Below are 16,924 nucleotides of genomic sequence, written 5' to 3'. Positions count from 1 at the left end.
TTGTTAGCCTCCTGTGAATGGGAATCTACTATGGCTTTACAGCACACTTGATCACTATTTTGCTGACTTCTGAGAAAGTTCTTATGAAAGCACACATACTAAAAGCCTGGTGATGATCATAATTATTCAAAACCGAATGCCAATAACTGTCATCCTGCCATTTCCAAGACTGAGTTACAGAGCGAAATTGTATGCAAGTAGAGGATTACTAATGCATTTCTTGAAGGAACATACAAACAACTGCACTTTTCCAGAGATGGGACCACCTATGATTTGTTCTCAAAGCCTGACCTTAGATTGCCTTCATGAAATAAATACTGCACAAACCAAATACTGTTAATCTTAATAAAGCAGCAACAAAATGTAAGCCTTGATCAAACTGATTCCGATATCAAAACCCAAATAAACAATCCAGCACAATCATTTCAAATTCTGTAAACATGAACAACAGAGCCCTGGTACTCAACGAAATTTGTTATGTGCTGAATTTACTACTGCTTGTATGTTTCTTATTTGTAAGTTGTTTTGGATAAAAGTGTCTGATAAATATATAAATAAATAGGGGTTATTATTCACTGTCATGGCTTTAAGTACAATTTGTTCAAGGACAGCTGTTCATTGTCACACAAAAAAGTAAGAAGGCGTCCAAAATAGTGATTCAATCTTGTCAAATAAGTCAGACGGCCTCGGGAATGTGCTTTGGAATCCCATTATATGGCTTTGGAAGCCATTTCAGGGTTTCAGGACTCCATATTAGTTTTCATTTTCATCATGGGTAACACGGGAAAAGGCATCGTCACAACAACACCTGCCGCCGTGGGGCCGCATGAATGAGGAAAATAAAAGCTACAGAGGTTTTATTAGGATCTCACACCACGGAGCTTAACCTTGACTTTTGGCAGGGAGCGAGCAAGCCACCGTGTTTCAATATCAAAAGCACTGGGCCTGAATTTGTGCTTATAAATTAGGCATAATATAGCAAAGCTGCTTCACTGCTCTGTTATTTCTTCCCTTCAGTTGATGAGAGAATCAACCGTACCATCAACCACGGCTGCCCTTCTGAATAACATTAACGTTCCAGAGGAGTGATTTTGTGAGGACGGTGACAGCAGTCACCTGGAGTGGCGAGACCATCGATGTGACACTATGATAAAAGGAAAGAGAGAACAGACACCGTGCCGTTATGAGTCTGAAATACCGTGACATTCTACAGCGGGACACAATTGAAGAAGCCACAAGAGAGTAATTGATCCAATTACTGAGGTACTCTTGGGTAGCAATCTATCTGCATAGGAGATACAAAAGGTTACAACACTGGAAATGATAGTGTAATTATGACAAAGATGCACGTCATACGTCTCTCAAGAGCAGCCAAGCCTAAAACAGTTCTTTGCGTTCAACCGTAAGCCATGTTTGTGTGTTTTCAGTGTGCTCGGGTTCCATCGCTACACATCTGTGGACAGGCTGTTGTTTCTTCTGCCACCACTAGCTCCAGTCAGGGTAGGGGCTTGCTTGGCATCCAAAGGTAGCTCTGAATGGGCCAAGGCCTCAGGCTCTCAGTCCCTGCATGACTGCCTGAAAGTCACTGTGAATTATGCATCATATTTCTGAGATTTGCCCTTCTCCTCTATGCAAAAAATAACAGTGGAGAGAGCTTAGAGGCAGATCTACACAATGTTCAGTGAAAATGAGAGACAGAAAAAGAAAAAGATTTTGAAGACAAAAAAAAAAAGCAAAAAAAGAACTGAGAGATGAGCGGAGGCAAAGTAGCCCACGTGTTTGTGTGTGTGTGTATTTGGTCACAAGGACACAAGGAATGTGGTGGATTTTTAAAATGAGGAGGCAAAGTGCCCCTCTTTTGTTTTGTACATTAAATACACTAATATAACAGTAATTCTCCAGTCTTCAATGCTACATGACCCTTTAGAAACCAAAGAAGTCTAATATGCTGATTTGGTGCTCAAGAAACAATGTTTTCTGGAAACATGATATGGGTAACAGACACAGAGGTGTTGTTTTTAACAGATCTGAAATGAATGGTTTAAATACTTTTTCATCTCATATTTCATCATATTTCTTTCTCTCACTGCTCCAAGGGGGATTCGATCTGGCGTTTCCAGCATGGGAAGTAAGCACGGTAACAACTTAGCAGTGGTTAAAGTGGGATTTGGCAGGTGGGGGAACCCTCAAATTTTGTGTAGATGCAACAGGGGAAAATGACTCACCACGGGACTACATATTGAGTATCGTGGTATAGCAATACTTTTCGGGACAAGAGTGTCACTGTGGCACCAAGTATCACACCACAATATGGAACACAACCTTTTTTTTTTCACAATGTACAGACTCATATGTGAACTTTCGGGCTTTTGAAGGCCAAAAAAATTGATAAGGAATTATTTGTCAATACCTGCTCTCTCCTCATCTTCATCTTTCTTTTTCTCTCAGTCTCCTTATCCTGCCCTGTTTCTTCCCCTCCTAAAGCTGAACTTTGACTGATAGTCTTTTCATTTTCGTCTGTGTCAGCGAAGAAAGTAAACAAAGGCTCAGCTGATATTTATATGTTTTATGAATCATTTTCTGAGACAAGTTAATTTACTCAAGGCTACCAGGAAAGCTGTAGCCTAAGTCAGTGTTGCCAATAGGAACCTTCTACAAGCTTTGGAATTTGAAAACGTCTGTTTTTACATGTTAAAAGTCATTTTAACCTCCTCAGACCCGAGCTTTGGTTTGGCGTGCATTTTAGATTTCTTCTAGCTTTTTGGGGTTAGGAGGTGACCAATATATATAATAACCAGATATTATCTTTGAACATGAAGCACTTTTTGAAAAAAATGATGTCCACATATGTGGACACTGGGTCTGAATTCACAGAAAAAAATCAATACACCATTGTGTAACAAAGTGCAAATCTCTTTTATTTACAGCCTGTGCCTGAACATTTTTCGTTGTTACTCTTGTATAACTTCTGAACATACATACATACATCTTCCGCTTATCTGGGGCCGGGTCGCGGGGGCAGCAGTCTAAGCAGAGATGCCCAGACTTCCCTCTCTCTAGACATTTCGTCCGGCTCTTCCAGGGGGACACCGAGGCGTTCACAGGCCAGCCGGGAGACATAGTCTCTCCAGCGTGTCCTAGGTCTTCCCCGGGGTCTCCTCCCGGTGGGACGTGCCCGGAACACCTCCCCAGGAAGGCGTCCAGGAGGCATCCGGAACAGATGCCCGAGCCACCTCAGCTGGCCCCTCTCGATGTGGAGGAGCAGCGGCTCTACTCTGAGCTCCTCCGGAGTGACCGAGCTTCTCACCCTATCTCTATGGGATCGCCCAGCCACCCTGCAGAGAAAGCTCATTTCGGCCACTTGTATCCGGGATCTTGTCTTTTCGGTCATGACCCACAGCTCAGCCCAGGTGAGTTGGAAAATTTATCCGGGGCCCCACCCTGGAGCCAGGCCCGGGGTGGGGCTCGTATGAGAGCGCCTGGTGGCCAGGCCTCCCCCATGGTGTCCGGCCGGGCTCAGCCCGAAGAAGCGACGTGGGGCTGCCCTCCCGTGGGCTCACCACCCGTAGGTGGGACTGTAAGGGGCCGGTGCTTAGAGGATCGGGCGGCAGTCGAAGGCGGGGGCTTCGACGACCTGATCCCTGGACCCTGGAGGGGTGCTGGATAGCGCTCTGACTGGGGACTCCATCGTTCTACTTGGGGACTTCAACGCCCACGTGGGCAGCGACAGTGACACCTGGAGGGGCGTGATTGGGAGGAATGGCCCCCCTGATCTGAACCCGAGCGGGCTAGTCACAGTTTGTCCATAAGGAACACCATGTTCAAGCATAAGGGTGTCCATCAGTGCACGTGGCACCAGGACACCCTAGGCCGGAGGTCGATGATCGACTTTGTGACTTTGTGGACGTTTCATCTGGCCTCTGGCTGTATATCTTGGACACTCGGTGAAGAGAGGGGCGGAGCTGTCAACTGATCACCACTTCTGAACATTGATATGGAAAAACAAAATTTATATCCAAATAAAAAACATATCCAAAAAAAAAAAATTTGCTTTCTTTTTTGTAACACTCCAAAACTTCAACTTCTCCAAACTAGGAATGTTATTTTTATTTGTGTGTGTGTGCACGCTCGATCGCAGTGAGCAAGAATGTGTGTGTGTGTGTGTGTGTGTGTGTGTGCGCGCACGCGATCGTAAATGAGCAAGAGAGAGTGTCTGTGTGTGCGATCGCGAGTGATCAAGAGAGTGTGTGTGTGTGTGTGTGTGTGTGTGTTTGTGTGTGTGCGCGCGCACGCGACCGTGAATGGGCAAGAGAGAGTGTCTGTGTGTGCGATCGCGAGTGATCAAGAGAGTGTGTGTGTGTGTGTGTGTGTGTGTGTGTGTGTGTGTGTGTGTGCGCGCACGCGATCGTGAATGGGCAAGAGAGAGTGTTTGTGTGTGCGATCGCGAGTGATCAAGAGAGTGTGTGTATGTTCGCGCACGCGATCGTGAATGGGCAAGAGAGAGTGTCTGTGTGTGCGATCGCGAGTGATCAAGAGAGAGAGAGTGTGTGTGTGTGTGTGTGTGTGTGTGTGTGTGCACGCGCGCCACGAAGCTCGCAAGTTGTGCAACTACAAATTGTCATTTTTTTTGCTAAAATTCTTATACAGTTTCATCGAAGTTAAGTCCCAATGTCCACATATGTGGACATCAAGTTTAGCAGCCTAGTAAATCTTTCCTGTTACAAAAGTTTGTCAAATGTGCATGCCATTTTAATCATACAACACTATTATGCATAACTTAACAAGAATCAACGATGAAATGTTATTACATTTTTTACCTTGTGGGCGTTTTGGTCTGATGTGGCTGCGTGACATTTCGCCTCTGTTCTCCGCCATCTTGAAATTATTTATGTTAAAAAAATTTTTCTCCTGACACCACCAGATGGCAGTATAAGTGTCCATGTTTGTGAAAAACCAGTTCCAGTTACACAGAATTAAGTATTAAGCTGCACACAGCCAAAAATGTGGTGTCCACGTATGTGGACACGGGGACTGAGGAGGTTAAATAATACAAATGATAGTCTACGTTTAACGCAGTTGGTGGAATTGGCAGACGTTCCCTTAGGCATCATGCGCTGTGGAAACGCGTCAAAGCATTCTCAGGTATATAAAATATAATATAATAAATAATAAAAATATTATATAAATATATATTACAAGGGAAAACAAATGTCCGGCGAATATCGAACTTAAAACCAACTTTACCGCGCTCAACCACCGTGAGAGCATTTCACGCATTTGTAATCGCTGGCGTTCAGCGGGGAGGTGAGGCGTGAACCGGTATAAATGCACTTAAATCAGACAGGAGAATCGTGACTGAGAACATAACGTCGGGAAGCGTGTTTGTGAATGCGGGGCCAGGGGGTGATATTCAGTTTTGATTTGATGAATGATGATTATTGTTGAATTTAATGAGAATGATTTGATTTGATTTTAATCTATTTATTTATTAATTTATCTGAGGTGCCGGAACGCAGTTCCGGACCGTTCCGGCCCACTTTAACCCCTGGTAACAAGGATGCTAAAGACAGCAGCCTCTAGCGTCAGTCGCTAGTGCTCCTCTCAAGGCCAAGGGGTCGTGGTTTACTCGCACAGATCTTACTAGCTGGTCTCCATTACATTCACCCCCTAAACCTTACTCCCATCCAGGCCACGGCACCAATCTAACCCCTCTGGTTCTACTTGCACCCTTCCAGGTGGGATTCGATCGGGCATTTATGGCATGGTAGGCGGGCACGCTAATAAGGACACTGAAGACCGCAGCCTCTCGCATCAGTTGCTAGTGCTCCTTTTGAGGCCAGTGGAGTGAGGTTTATGTGCACAGCTCTTACTGTTCTGTTCTGTCAATTATTTTCTCATCAAAATGTTGTGGTTGAGGCTGACTCTGCTTAAAACACTCCTAAGCACTAAATCCATTATACATTTGGTTTGGGCAATTGTTTTTTTTCTTTCTTTTTTTTTTTTTTTTTTTTGCTGTTTTACAATTATGTAGCAAATAAAATAGATTTTTTTTTTTTTTAAAGCAGAAAGCTTTTACTTTGTCTCTCTTGTATGAAGGGGGGCAAGTATGGAATCCAGACAGCATCATTAAAAAAAACATGTTTTTTGTATCAGAAAAGAAATGCACATTCATTGTATTGCTCAAAAACATTCCTCTAAAACCTGGACGATTTGGAAAATGAGAAACTTTGAGAAAATGAAGAAATCTTTAACACAAATCAACTGCAATGATTATGCTTTGAAAACATTGTGATTTTTACTCGCATTTAAAAGCAGTTGGTGTGTGAGGGTTTTCGAGGAGAGATCCTTTGAATACTTAAAACCCTTAAAATTCCTGCTCAAAGGGATATGTCTGGATCATGCAGAGAATATACATACCATATATCCTCCGATGAGTATACACACATTCATGCATGCATAATACAATGCTCATCTGTTGAAAGCATATGAGAATACTAGTATGGATGTGTTTTTGCCTTGCCGTTGGGATGGAGTTGGTGCTCCTTGTGTTGGATGAGGTATGTGCCATTCCCTGAGGCCGAGCAGTCCTGAAAGCACATTCTTTCATCCAGGGCCATCCTTCAGGCATCAAGAAGAGGAAAATCATCTCGTTAACACCAGGATGAAACCCTTCCGTACTTGAAACGTGCGTTTTCTGTATGTTTGGGGGACGCCTTGCATCCCACCTGCTTCAAAAGACTGAGGAGACGCTGCTTCCAAGGACTCGACGGAAATTTTGCACTCCTGTAGGGAGCACATTACTTTATGTATACATATATGGACTGGTTGTCACAGTTCTGCTCCTTATAAGCGCATGCATTAAAATCGTGACTACAAACAAGCTATTGAACATTTCACCGTTATTGCAGAAAAATTGGCAGTTTATTGCAGTTCATTTGACAACTTGCCCCAATGATGAGATAAGTTGCAATGTCACAATGGAACCTGCCTTTAGTAAAGGCACCCAAGATAATCGATTTATGTCCGATTTACCCCTCTCAACATTCTGAGAAAAAATAAATAAAATCGCATCCAGGGCATCACTCAGTTCCGATGTACGGGTCCGGTGGACAACAGAGATGGAGGAACGGCTGATCCAAATTTGGCAACAACACGCCTGTTTTTATCTCACTACTAAGAATAAATATTGATACAGCAAGTTGCCATGTCACAGTATCCATTTGGTTTACATCCACTTCCCTGCGAGATCACGTGAGGTGCTAAATCTGGCATGATAAGAATATCTTAAAGGGGTGATATAATGCCATTTTTGTACAAGCTAATATGATTCTTTAGGGTCTAAATTAAAAGTTTGTAATATATTTTAATTAAAAATTATCATTAGAATTGTAAGAAAACACTCATTTTACCTGGTCGAAAACAACTCTGTTTTCAGCACGCCGTTTAAGTGCATGTGTCTTTAAATGATAATGAGCTTTGCTCACCCCGCCCCTCTGTTCTGTGCTTACACCGTTTGTAATAACACAATAACCATAACGCGTTGTTCATTATAAACGTGGGATTATGAATTATATTAAGAACGTCGTACATAGAAAACATGCCGTAATGTACCCTGAGTGTAAACAGCCGCATTCATCGTGAAGCGTGCTAGCGATTTGCAAAGATTAATATAAATATTAATATAAAGGTTAATAAAACGTTACACTCACTTCTTCTTCTGGAGGTGCAGCAGGAACACAAATAGTTGGTACCGATCCTTTTTTCAGGAGCAGCTTCTTAGCAAAACCAGCTTTATACTGACCTCGTTTGTAAAGCAGTCTGCTGTGTGAAATGATTCACGCAAACATGAAAGCATTGACGTTGATCATGGGGAATATTCCTTTCGAAAACAAACTCAGCCACTGCGCCGTCAGCGGTTCGGATTGGGGAACATCAAAATGACTGCTGTGTTCCTTATTACACCCAAGAACAGAACACCACAATCGCTTAGACGCCATTCTGCTCATAGACAGTGCTCCTGCGTATCAACAATGACGCGCGGACTATGATGACAGACAGCTCGCTCATGAGCGAGGGCGGGTCTGTGTTGAAACGCTGCTGTCAATCAACAATCGTGGGAGGGGCGAACGGCTTGATTTGAGAGAGGGGAAAACATATAAGGAGATTAGTGTGTGATGCTCCACAATTTCCAAATCCTGTTGTGTATAGATTTATGAATGAACCGCTCCTTTTAAAATCTTCCCGGTCTACTTACATTTGTTATGACGTCCGCTTCAAACATTACAGTGCTCATGATAACTTTCATTAACTCTACAATAAGTAAATCCACTTCACCAGCGAATTACTTTTCGACAGCGATGCCATAGAAATATACAGAGCTACCAAAAAAACAGTTCAAAGACAAAATCCTAAAGATGTCTGAGCGCTTTTTTCTTTGGCACGTAAGGTCTGTAAAACAGCCTATTGGCTCTTCAGCAACAATTATAAAGTAAAACAATTATGAAACACTAAATAGTTCAAGAAAGAGAAAAAAAAAATTAAAAGGTAACATACAAAAATACCAAACAATCGCTCGGTATGACAAATATCAAATGGTTAAACACATAGCATTTAAACACTTGCCATGTTCCCCGATTATAATAATAAATCTTTGTTGTTTTCTTCAGTTTTAAGTTGCTTTGGATAAAAGCATCTGCTAAATCAATAACGGAATATCTCTATATTGACACTGAGTTCAAATAGCCTGGCAATAAATAAATGTCATGTAAATGACAAAAAAATTAAAAAATTAAAAATGAAAAAAAACAGGAGACACCTAAAAGAATAAACAGAGCCTTTCTATTAATTTGCTCACAAATACATGGCAGCCATGGAGAAAAGCACGTCTTATTTTGATTTCAGAACCACACAGAAGACATAACAGGATCCTTCCAGTGTCACGTTGTCTAAAGAAAACAGTGCTAGGTGAGTTAATGCCTCCATTTATCTCATTTGATGGAGGTCAAACCTTAAATGACAAAAGAGCACGACTCTCGAGGACGGATTTCTGTTAAAATTAGATGTGAAAAACTGACACGGAGCAAAATAACAATAAGGAATAACAAGCTAACATGAGATTGCTCTCGAAGCCTCATTTGGAGAGGCCATGGCTGCTATTAGCGCGCAGCTGTGCAGGAGGCTGGCAAGAACATCTCATTACGCGGACACAAATCTTCCACTGCTGAAGAGAGCAACCTTTCCACTCAGCCCACTCCTACATAGTAGTGGAGAGGACCCAAAAGCCACGTTCAAAGCCACCGCATTAGATCACTCGCAGGCACAGCACATCGGATTGATAGAACAGAGGCTTGATGTGCTTCAAGAGGCTACCCATTGGAGAGTAAGCCAATTGCATTTATGATGAGGCAATCGGCCAAAGCGGCCCTCAGCGGAGACACGATGCACTGGCTCTTGCAGTTCAACTGTAGAGACGAGGGGATCAATCCGGCAATCTTTGTGCTTTCCGAAGGGCCTCTGAATATTTGCATTTGTGCAAGACAGAGAATCCACAATTATTCTCCTCTTCCAGAAACAATCAGAGACAAATGTGGTCTGATGACAAGCATCGACATGGTCTGATGACCGCTTATCAGGAGACAGACTGTTTGAAATGGACCGCTGGCTAATTGCCATTGTTCCGGAACAGAGCTTTGATCATTGGGCTAAATCGTGGCGACCCCAAGGAAGATTTATTCTTTCGGTATCGCTGAGGCCATGATTGTTTCTTTTCTCCACATTCTTTTCAGTCTAATAAAGTGATTGCAGAATTACATCAAGCATTATGATAACGACCTCCCTTCACAATAACTTGATTAAAACCAGTATGAATTGTCTGTAGGGTGTTATACCCATGAGTACACAGACACCTGCATATTTAGTATCTAAAAAAAGAACATTCTAATTATACAGACCTTCATTAACACAGAAAGCTTGGTTGTTGGTTGCACAACCAATCATACATGAGCACCATCCTCCCGAGGTGACAGAAGAAGTTTCAAGACTCAAAATAAGAAAAAGATTGAGAGAGAGAGAGAGAGAGAGAGAGAGAGAGAGAGAGAGAGAGAGAGAGAGAGAGAGAGAGAGAGAGAGAGAGAGAGACTTTAAAAGTTCCAGGATTGTGTACTGATGCAATAGAATGATCATATACTGGGTTCCTCATAGAAACTTCCAGTGAACAGTTCTTAGAACCATTCGTAAAGTAGTGTGAAGAACATTTTAATAATCTGAATACCTTTTTTTTTTCACTATAAAATAAAACTTTTGTGCAATGGAAAAGTTCCATGGATGTTAAATGTTTATGGAACCAAAGATGCCAATAAAGAAGCTTTTTAAGTGACATTTTGGGTTATCATTTGATTTGAAGTCAGGCTAATTAATGTTAAATGACATAACATTTACTCAAAATGTTATAACCCACCTCACATTCTTTTGACATGCAGTTTTTTAGGGATAAGTTGGATTTAACGTTTTATTTAAGTTTGTAGCATATAAATGTGGAAGATTTATATCAAAGTTTAAGGCAACACCAAGTGAATATGGTAAAACATGAACTAATATATATCACCATACTACCCCAGTTGATTACATTAAGAATTGCAAAAAAAAAAGTATTACAAATTTTCTGAAATGTTATGTTTAAATATGAAAATGAGGCATCATCTAATTAAAAATGCACTGATTTGCATACATTTCTAGAACAAAAATCTAAACATTGGATGAAGCCAAGCTTTTAAAGGAATAATAATAAAAAAAAAAATGTTTTAAGTTGATTAAAAAAAAAAAAAAATACAAATCAGGCAAAGTATATGAACAAACCCCTCTTTAAAAACCTTCACAATATAGATAGGAATAAAACTAACATTTGTGTGTGTAAGTGCTACTGAAGTGGAGATTTCTGACAATTATTATTATTATTATTATTATTTTTAGAAAACAGCCTTTAAAGATACTGTCCTTGAAATCTACATACACAAATTGATAAAGTGCTATAAAAGATACACTTAAAATTGTATTTTGAATGTTTTTTTTTTTTTTTTCTACTGGTCTCTCTCAAAAAACTCTTTATGAAAAGCCAAAAAGCACAAAAGCTCAAAATTGACAGACGCATGAAAAAACATGTTTTTGTCTGCAGTGCCTCACCTTAAGATTAACAGCTCAAACAACACTGGATTACAAAGTGAAAAAGAGTGACAGCATCCCCATTCTCTTTTCGGCTATTTGAGCTTTACCGATCATACTTATGACAAAATAGGTTGGAAAGCGCTGGTTTATTCCACCTACACCATGAGGAGGAAAAAACCCTACAAGGGTGTTCACCAGTTTGAAAATTTATTTTCATATAAAAAGACACTCTATGAAAACAGTAGAGGACTACTTTGTACAATCTTATGTATAAAAAACTTAAATGGTGCAAGGAGGATTCTCTGTGATAGCCATCTTCTTTAGCCAATGGGATTGTGTGTGCTGGCAAGGGAAGGATCCAAAAGTTTCAAACATGTCAAGCCATGAAGAAAAGATCCTGCAGATCAGGAAGTCCAAGGAACCATATTCATTCTTCAATACGTCCACACTCAGCTGTTCTCCGTTCATTTTCCGACGATCATCCTCCTCACAAAAATACATCTCATAAATTGTATGTGACTGTAAGGCCATTCTCAAGTTTTTTTTTTTTTTTTTTTTTTTTTTTTTTTTTAAAGAGTAAAACATAAATCTGTTCAAAACATAGTTAGTTTAGTAGGATTTTGGGGTGTAATTCTCCAGCTTCAATAAGTAGGGCTCTGTAAACGTCTATGGAAAACCCAACACTCATATACAGAGAAAGACATAGAGTGGAATGACAGAATGTTGAAACGGTCGACGTCTGCATCAGACAAAATAGTAACAAAAACAAAACAGGCACTGTAAATGAAGCAGGGTTTGTGTACAGCTGCGTGGTTGAGAAGAGAACAACTCGTAGAACTAAAATAGCTGACTCACCTGTTTGGTTTGTCATACTGATCTTTCAAGACAAGGCTGCAAATCGCTTCAGAAAGAGAAATGACATCACTTCCTTTCACTCAAGACTTTGTCTAAAGTCCAAACAATTTGAAAAAGTCAAATTCGATTGTCCGGTGCGTCCAAAATCGCATACTAAGTAGGGATTGCATTTGAAATTTGATTTACTTTGTGTCTGTATAAAAGTGCATTCTTGGGTAGTATGAATGAAATTTGGATGTACTACATATGCTTCACTGCCATTCATAAATCCTCTCCTATGGCCTCATGGGATAGTAAAGTGTCCATCGAATGCACACTTCAGAAACTCACCAGAAGTAGTATGTCATCCAGGGACTTTTCGCCAACTGGAATTCGAATACTATGTATTCAGAGTCAGACATACTCCTTTGCCGTACTGTATTCGATTTAGGACGCAGATATACAGTCCAACCACATTTGAACTTTTTACTTTTTGCAACACATAACTTTGATGCTTTGGCTTCTTCAGGAACTATTTTCATTGGTGGAAAGATATGCAAAAAAAAAAAAAGTTTTAGTCAGAAACTAATGTTACACAATATTAACGTCTTGTTTATTGAACTGTTAAAAGCAATATCACAATTACTCAACAGTACTGAATATCAGCACAACTGTGATCATCTTTTGCCATCGCTGGCTCATGTGATATTGCTTATCCCAAATATGAGAATAATATTCAGCCTTTCTTGACTGCGGTTGAGAAGGGAGGCGAAAAACTTGTTTTAATTGCCGTGGTGGTTTGGAGATACTTCATGGGGACGAGGCAGCCCATGTTCCCTATTAGTGCAGATTACTTGCAAAGGTTGAAATGGCATGCTCTAGTCTTGCCATCTGTGCCTATATGATATGCTGACTTCAGGGATCTTTGAGCAGATGAAATTCGCGCCAAGTAAGAAAATGTCAGGACAAATCGTTATTCCCTCAAGATAATTACCACACCTTTTTCTCTCCCTCTTTCTCGCTTTCCGAGTCTCCGTGTGGAGTTACATCAGCCAACACAACTAATTAACGGGTTATAAAGAGGAGCGGGTTGGCAAAGATGACCTCTTCAGTCTGCTTAGCATTAAGCCAACTGATAAACTTCACAGTCTGAGTGCAGAAATAAATTTGAATCGATCACTGGTTTTCAAATGAAAACATCACAAAGGGCTACTTTTTGCAAGAGCAGAAATGTAGAACAACTTAAAGATAGAGAAGAAATGTGGAAACCTAGCACCATCCCTGACAGCAGACCTTTGTGTTGGTTCAAAATGGAAACGCTCTCAGCTGGAAGTGTGTCTCTTACTGGATAAGCCCGTTCTGGAACAGCAAAGCTCTTTATGACTGGAATGTGGATTCTTTCGGTTGCTTTGTGCAGGATGGATCAAAGATGCTTCCCTGGCGTGAACGAATGTGAATTTGACATTAAATTTTTCTGTCAAGCATTTTGGAAAACCTAAACAAAACACAATCACACAGCGGTATGACAATAAAGACCTACTTCCACCCATAAAAGGATACCTGAAGCTTAGATGTAAAAAAAAAAAGAAAAAAAAAAAAGACATCTTTTAGAAAATGGAATACAAAGAATAATGGACCAAAAAATTTCAAAGCTAAAATAAGCATATGAGTACAGTAGGCCTGATGCAGAGAACAAAAATGCAGAGGATGGCACATATTAATGAATGCTTTCAAAATTTCCTCTCCCCTGGAAAAACAAAGCAAGAAAAAGAGAAACAGAACTTGAACCATCCAAGGAATGAGAAGACAGAAAGGTGAAAAAAAAAAAAAAAAAAAAAACCCTAAGGGGTTATTAAACAGTGTGCGAATCATCAGTACTGATTTTTTTTTCGTTCCTCTATAAAAAGAAGGGTGCAGAAATATTATTTTTTAAATTCCCAAATCATCAAACAGGTGAAAGAGAATCCTTTCTGGAGTAAAATCAAGACAGGAAACAGTTTGTTAAAAATGTTTTACCATACTCTCCGGGCCCCACTCTTTCATTTAATGTCTCTGTGTGAAAATATAGAATAGAGCACTCTTCATCTCTGGTCTGTCCTCACACCTGTAAACAAGTACAGAATCCTTTAGAACACGTCTTGCTGAAGATCACTGACAGCGTGAGTACTTAAGAGGGTTTAGTTGTCTCTCAGTTTGTTTTAGGTGTGTGTTCTCTTCACACTTCAGTCTGGAAGTCTCCTTCGGATGTGTCAGGTGTGTTGGCTGGGGATGTGTCCCAGGGTTTACTGCGTAACTCCAGTATGTCCTTGTGTTCGTTGGAGCCACACATCTGCTCAGGGATCATGGTCTTAAAGCCGTCCCAAGATCGCTGGTCGTCTGTGGTGGACTTGTCCTGAATATGCACATACAAAAGGAAAGAGAAAAATTTAAATTAAAACCTGAGCGTGAAAGTTACTCACCTTCTTCAACCTCAAACATTCTCTTACACAACGTATCATGGTAATCATAGTTTTTAAAGATGCATATTTTTCCAGGAACTCATTGTGTAAAATATACATGGTTGTAATTCGATTATATTTTTAGAAATGCATTTTATTATCACAGTGGTGGCTAACCCAAAGTTATACAGTATACACACTGAAAGCTTAGGAATAGTATGATTTTTTTTTAAATTAATTTTATTCAGCAAATACGGATTAAGCGATCAAAAGTGACAGTAAAGGCATTTATAACATTACAAATGATTTTTATTTCAAATAAATGCTGTTCTTTTGAGCTTTCTATTTATGGATAATTATCTTCCCAGACAGCAACATAGTGTCAGCCCAGATCCGGCCCACATCTGGGACACATGGATTCCACACGTTCCAGATGTGGGCCGGATCTTGGCCGACACAATATGTTGCTGTCTGGGTTGGTTTCCACAAAAAAATATTAAGCAGCACAACTGTTTCCAACATTGGTAATAACAATTAATGTTTCTTGAGCAGGAAATCAGCATATTATAATGATTTCAGGATCATGTGACACTGAAGACTGGAGTATTGATGCTGAAAATTCAGCTTTGCATCACAGGAATACATTTCATTTTAAAATATATTCAAATAGAAAAAAAATATTTTAATTTGTAATAATATTTCACAACATTACAGTTTTTACTGTATTTTGATCAAATATAATATAATGGATATGAAACATGATATGTTCATGTTTTATATCAAATATAAAACATAATCAAATGTTTATTTATAATGAGTTTAAAAAATCTATATACACATTGGCCACCACTGTAACAACAACACACTTATAATAATTGACAGGAAGCAGATCCCATTTTTAATTTTACAGTGCTATAACAATATCACTCATAACTATGGTATTCTGGAAGAAACTATCACTATCATGGTAATTTTTAGACCTGTCAGGAGCATCGCAAGGCTGAAAAACAACATTTTATCTTGTCTGGGCCGTAACTAATGGAAATGTGCTCAGGCATTTGTAATTCGCATTTAATACGGCTGAATGCACGTTACAACAGAAGCATAAAGACTAAATGCCGTTATAGTCTTGCTACATTACAACCCGTCTATCCAACATATGGAGCGACTTGCTCATTGGCATTAGTGGTGACCTGTGCTGCGTTTTATACCCGGCTATTCCAGGTGTTCATTACTTCAGATGGCCAGAACACATATCTTCTCCATCCCATTGAGACTAATGATGTATCCTACAGCTATACGGCCTCTTAATGCTAGCTAAATTGCATTATACAGTAGGGGCAGATTAATCTAATCACATACAAAGAGTGAGGAAATATGAGGTTAGGATTGTAAGAATAAAAAAATTAATTAAAAAAAGAGACACAGCCAGAGCCAGGCCGTTCTAAGGGAACTATGTTGAGACCTGACGAATTCATCTCACCATTTCCCCTCCTCTTGAATCTATTCCCAACTTCCCTCGAAAATGAGATGAATGAACCTGCATATCTCGAAACGTTTGAGGCGATCAATTACAGGGTTGCTGTCGGCTCCCCCTCAGCTCAAACGCCTGCTGATTGCGCGTGTGACGGATTGGGAAGATTGGAAAACGCGTAAATGACTCGTCTGTGGTATGACTGAGAATAAGTTTCTCTGCCTCCCTCTTGTTCGTGAGTGTTTGTGAAGGGGGGAGGCTTATAAACTCCTCAAGGAAATGAAAATATGAGCACTCACACACACATACACTAAACTCAGACATGCACATTATAACAATATTTCCAAGCAGAGCAGAATGTCTTCTCTTTTGGCTCTCATTCACAACCTCTGGTTGAGTTTGTTGGCTCGTGTAAGCAAGTTTCCATCCACAAGGGGGCGATAGCAGCCTGATTATAATTCACCCAATGTAACAGGCTGACAGTAGGCAAAATGGATACAAAAAGCATAATCTGGCATCCAATTTGCATGCTAAACGCTGAAGAAGGAACATTTTGTCGAGCAGAAGTGTTGTTAATGCTGAAGAGGAGCCCGACTTTATTCCTAAGAGAAAGCTAACGCGATTGTGCTGCTCTTGCGTATTTCCTTTCCCCTCCATCTCTCTTCCTCTCGATCGCTCTACTCGCAACAACCTTCCTTCACTTCCTCTCGCTTTCTCTATCTCTCCCTCATCAGGATTTTCTACTTACACTCGAAGAATTCTTTTCACCTCCGGCAGACGAAATGCTCCATCGCTTTTCCCTCTGTTGCAATAAAAATGAGGATGGGAGGAAAGAAAAATAAAGGAAGAGAGACAGAGAGGGAGAGAAAGACAGGCAGAGAGCACAGGGTGAGAGAGAAAGAGAGAGAAAATGAGGGAGGATCACAGTCACAAAACATGTCTGAGGGGAAGCGATGTTTGTTTGAATTTTTGTTACCTTGATGGAGGAGTCTGTCTATAGATTCAGTCTTGGAGGCTT

General features: G+C 40.3%; 1 protein-coding gene across 6 annotated transcripts in view; it reads right to left on the bottom strand.

The window, feature by feature from the left end:
- Positions 1-11,065: 11,065 nt before the first annotated feature.
- Positions 11,066-16,924, bottom strand: part of adgrb2 (adhesion G protein-coupled receptor B2) — a 312,431-nt gene continuing 306,572 nt past the window's right edge. For 4 of the 6 annotated variants that reach the window (XM_084424669.1, XM_084424670.1, XM_084424671.1 and 1 more), the window contains 2 exons: positions 16,655-16,708; positions 11,066-14,386 (listed from right to left, as the gene is read on the bottom strand). In XM_084424669.1, the coding sequence (XP_084280795.1) occupies positions 14,210-14,386; positions 16,655-16,708 (231 nt within the window). In that variant the 3' untranslated portion in view covers positions 11,066-14,209. The remainder of the gene's footprint in view (positions 14,387-16,654; positions 16,709-16,924) is intronic. The other 2 variants (XM_084424672.1, XM_084424674.1) reach the window with 1 other exon arrangement.

This window comes from Rutilus rutilus (assembly GCF_951802725.1).
Source record: "Rutilus rutilus genome assembly, chromosome: 11".
NCBI lineage: Eukaryota > Metazoa > Chordata > Actinopteri > Cypriniformes > Leuciscidae > Rutilus > Rutilus rutilus.
Note: the sequence above shows the minus strand (reverse complement) of the source record. Positions and strands in the feature narration are given on the sequence as shown.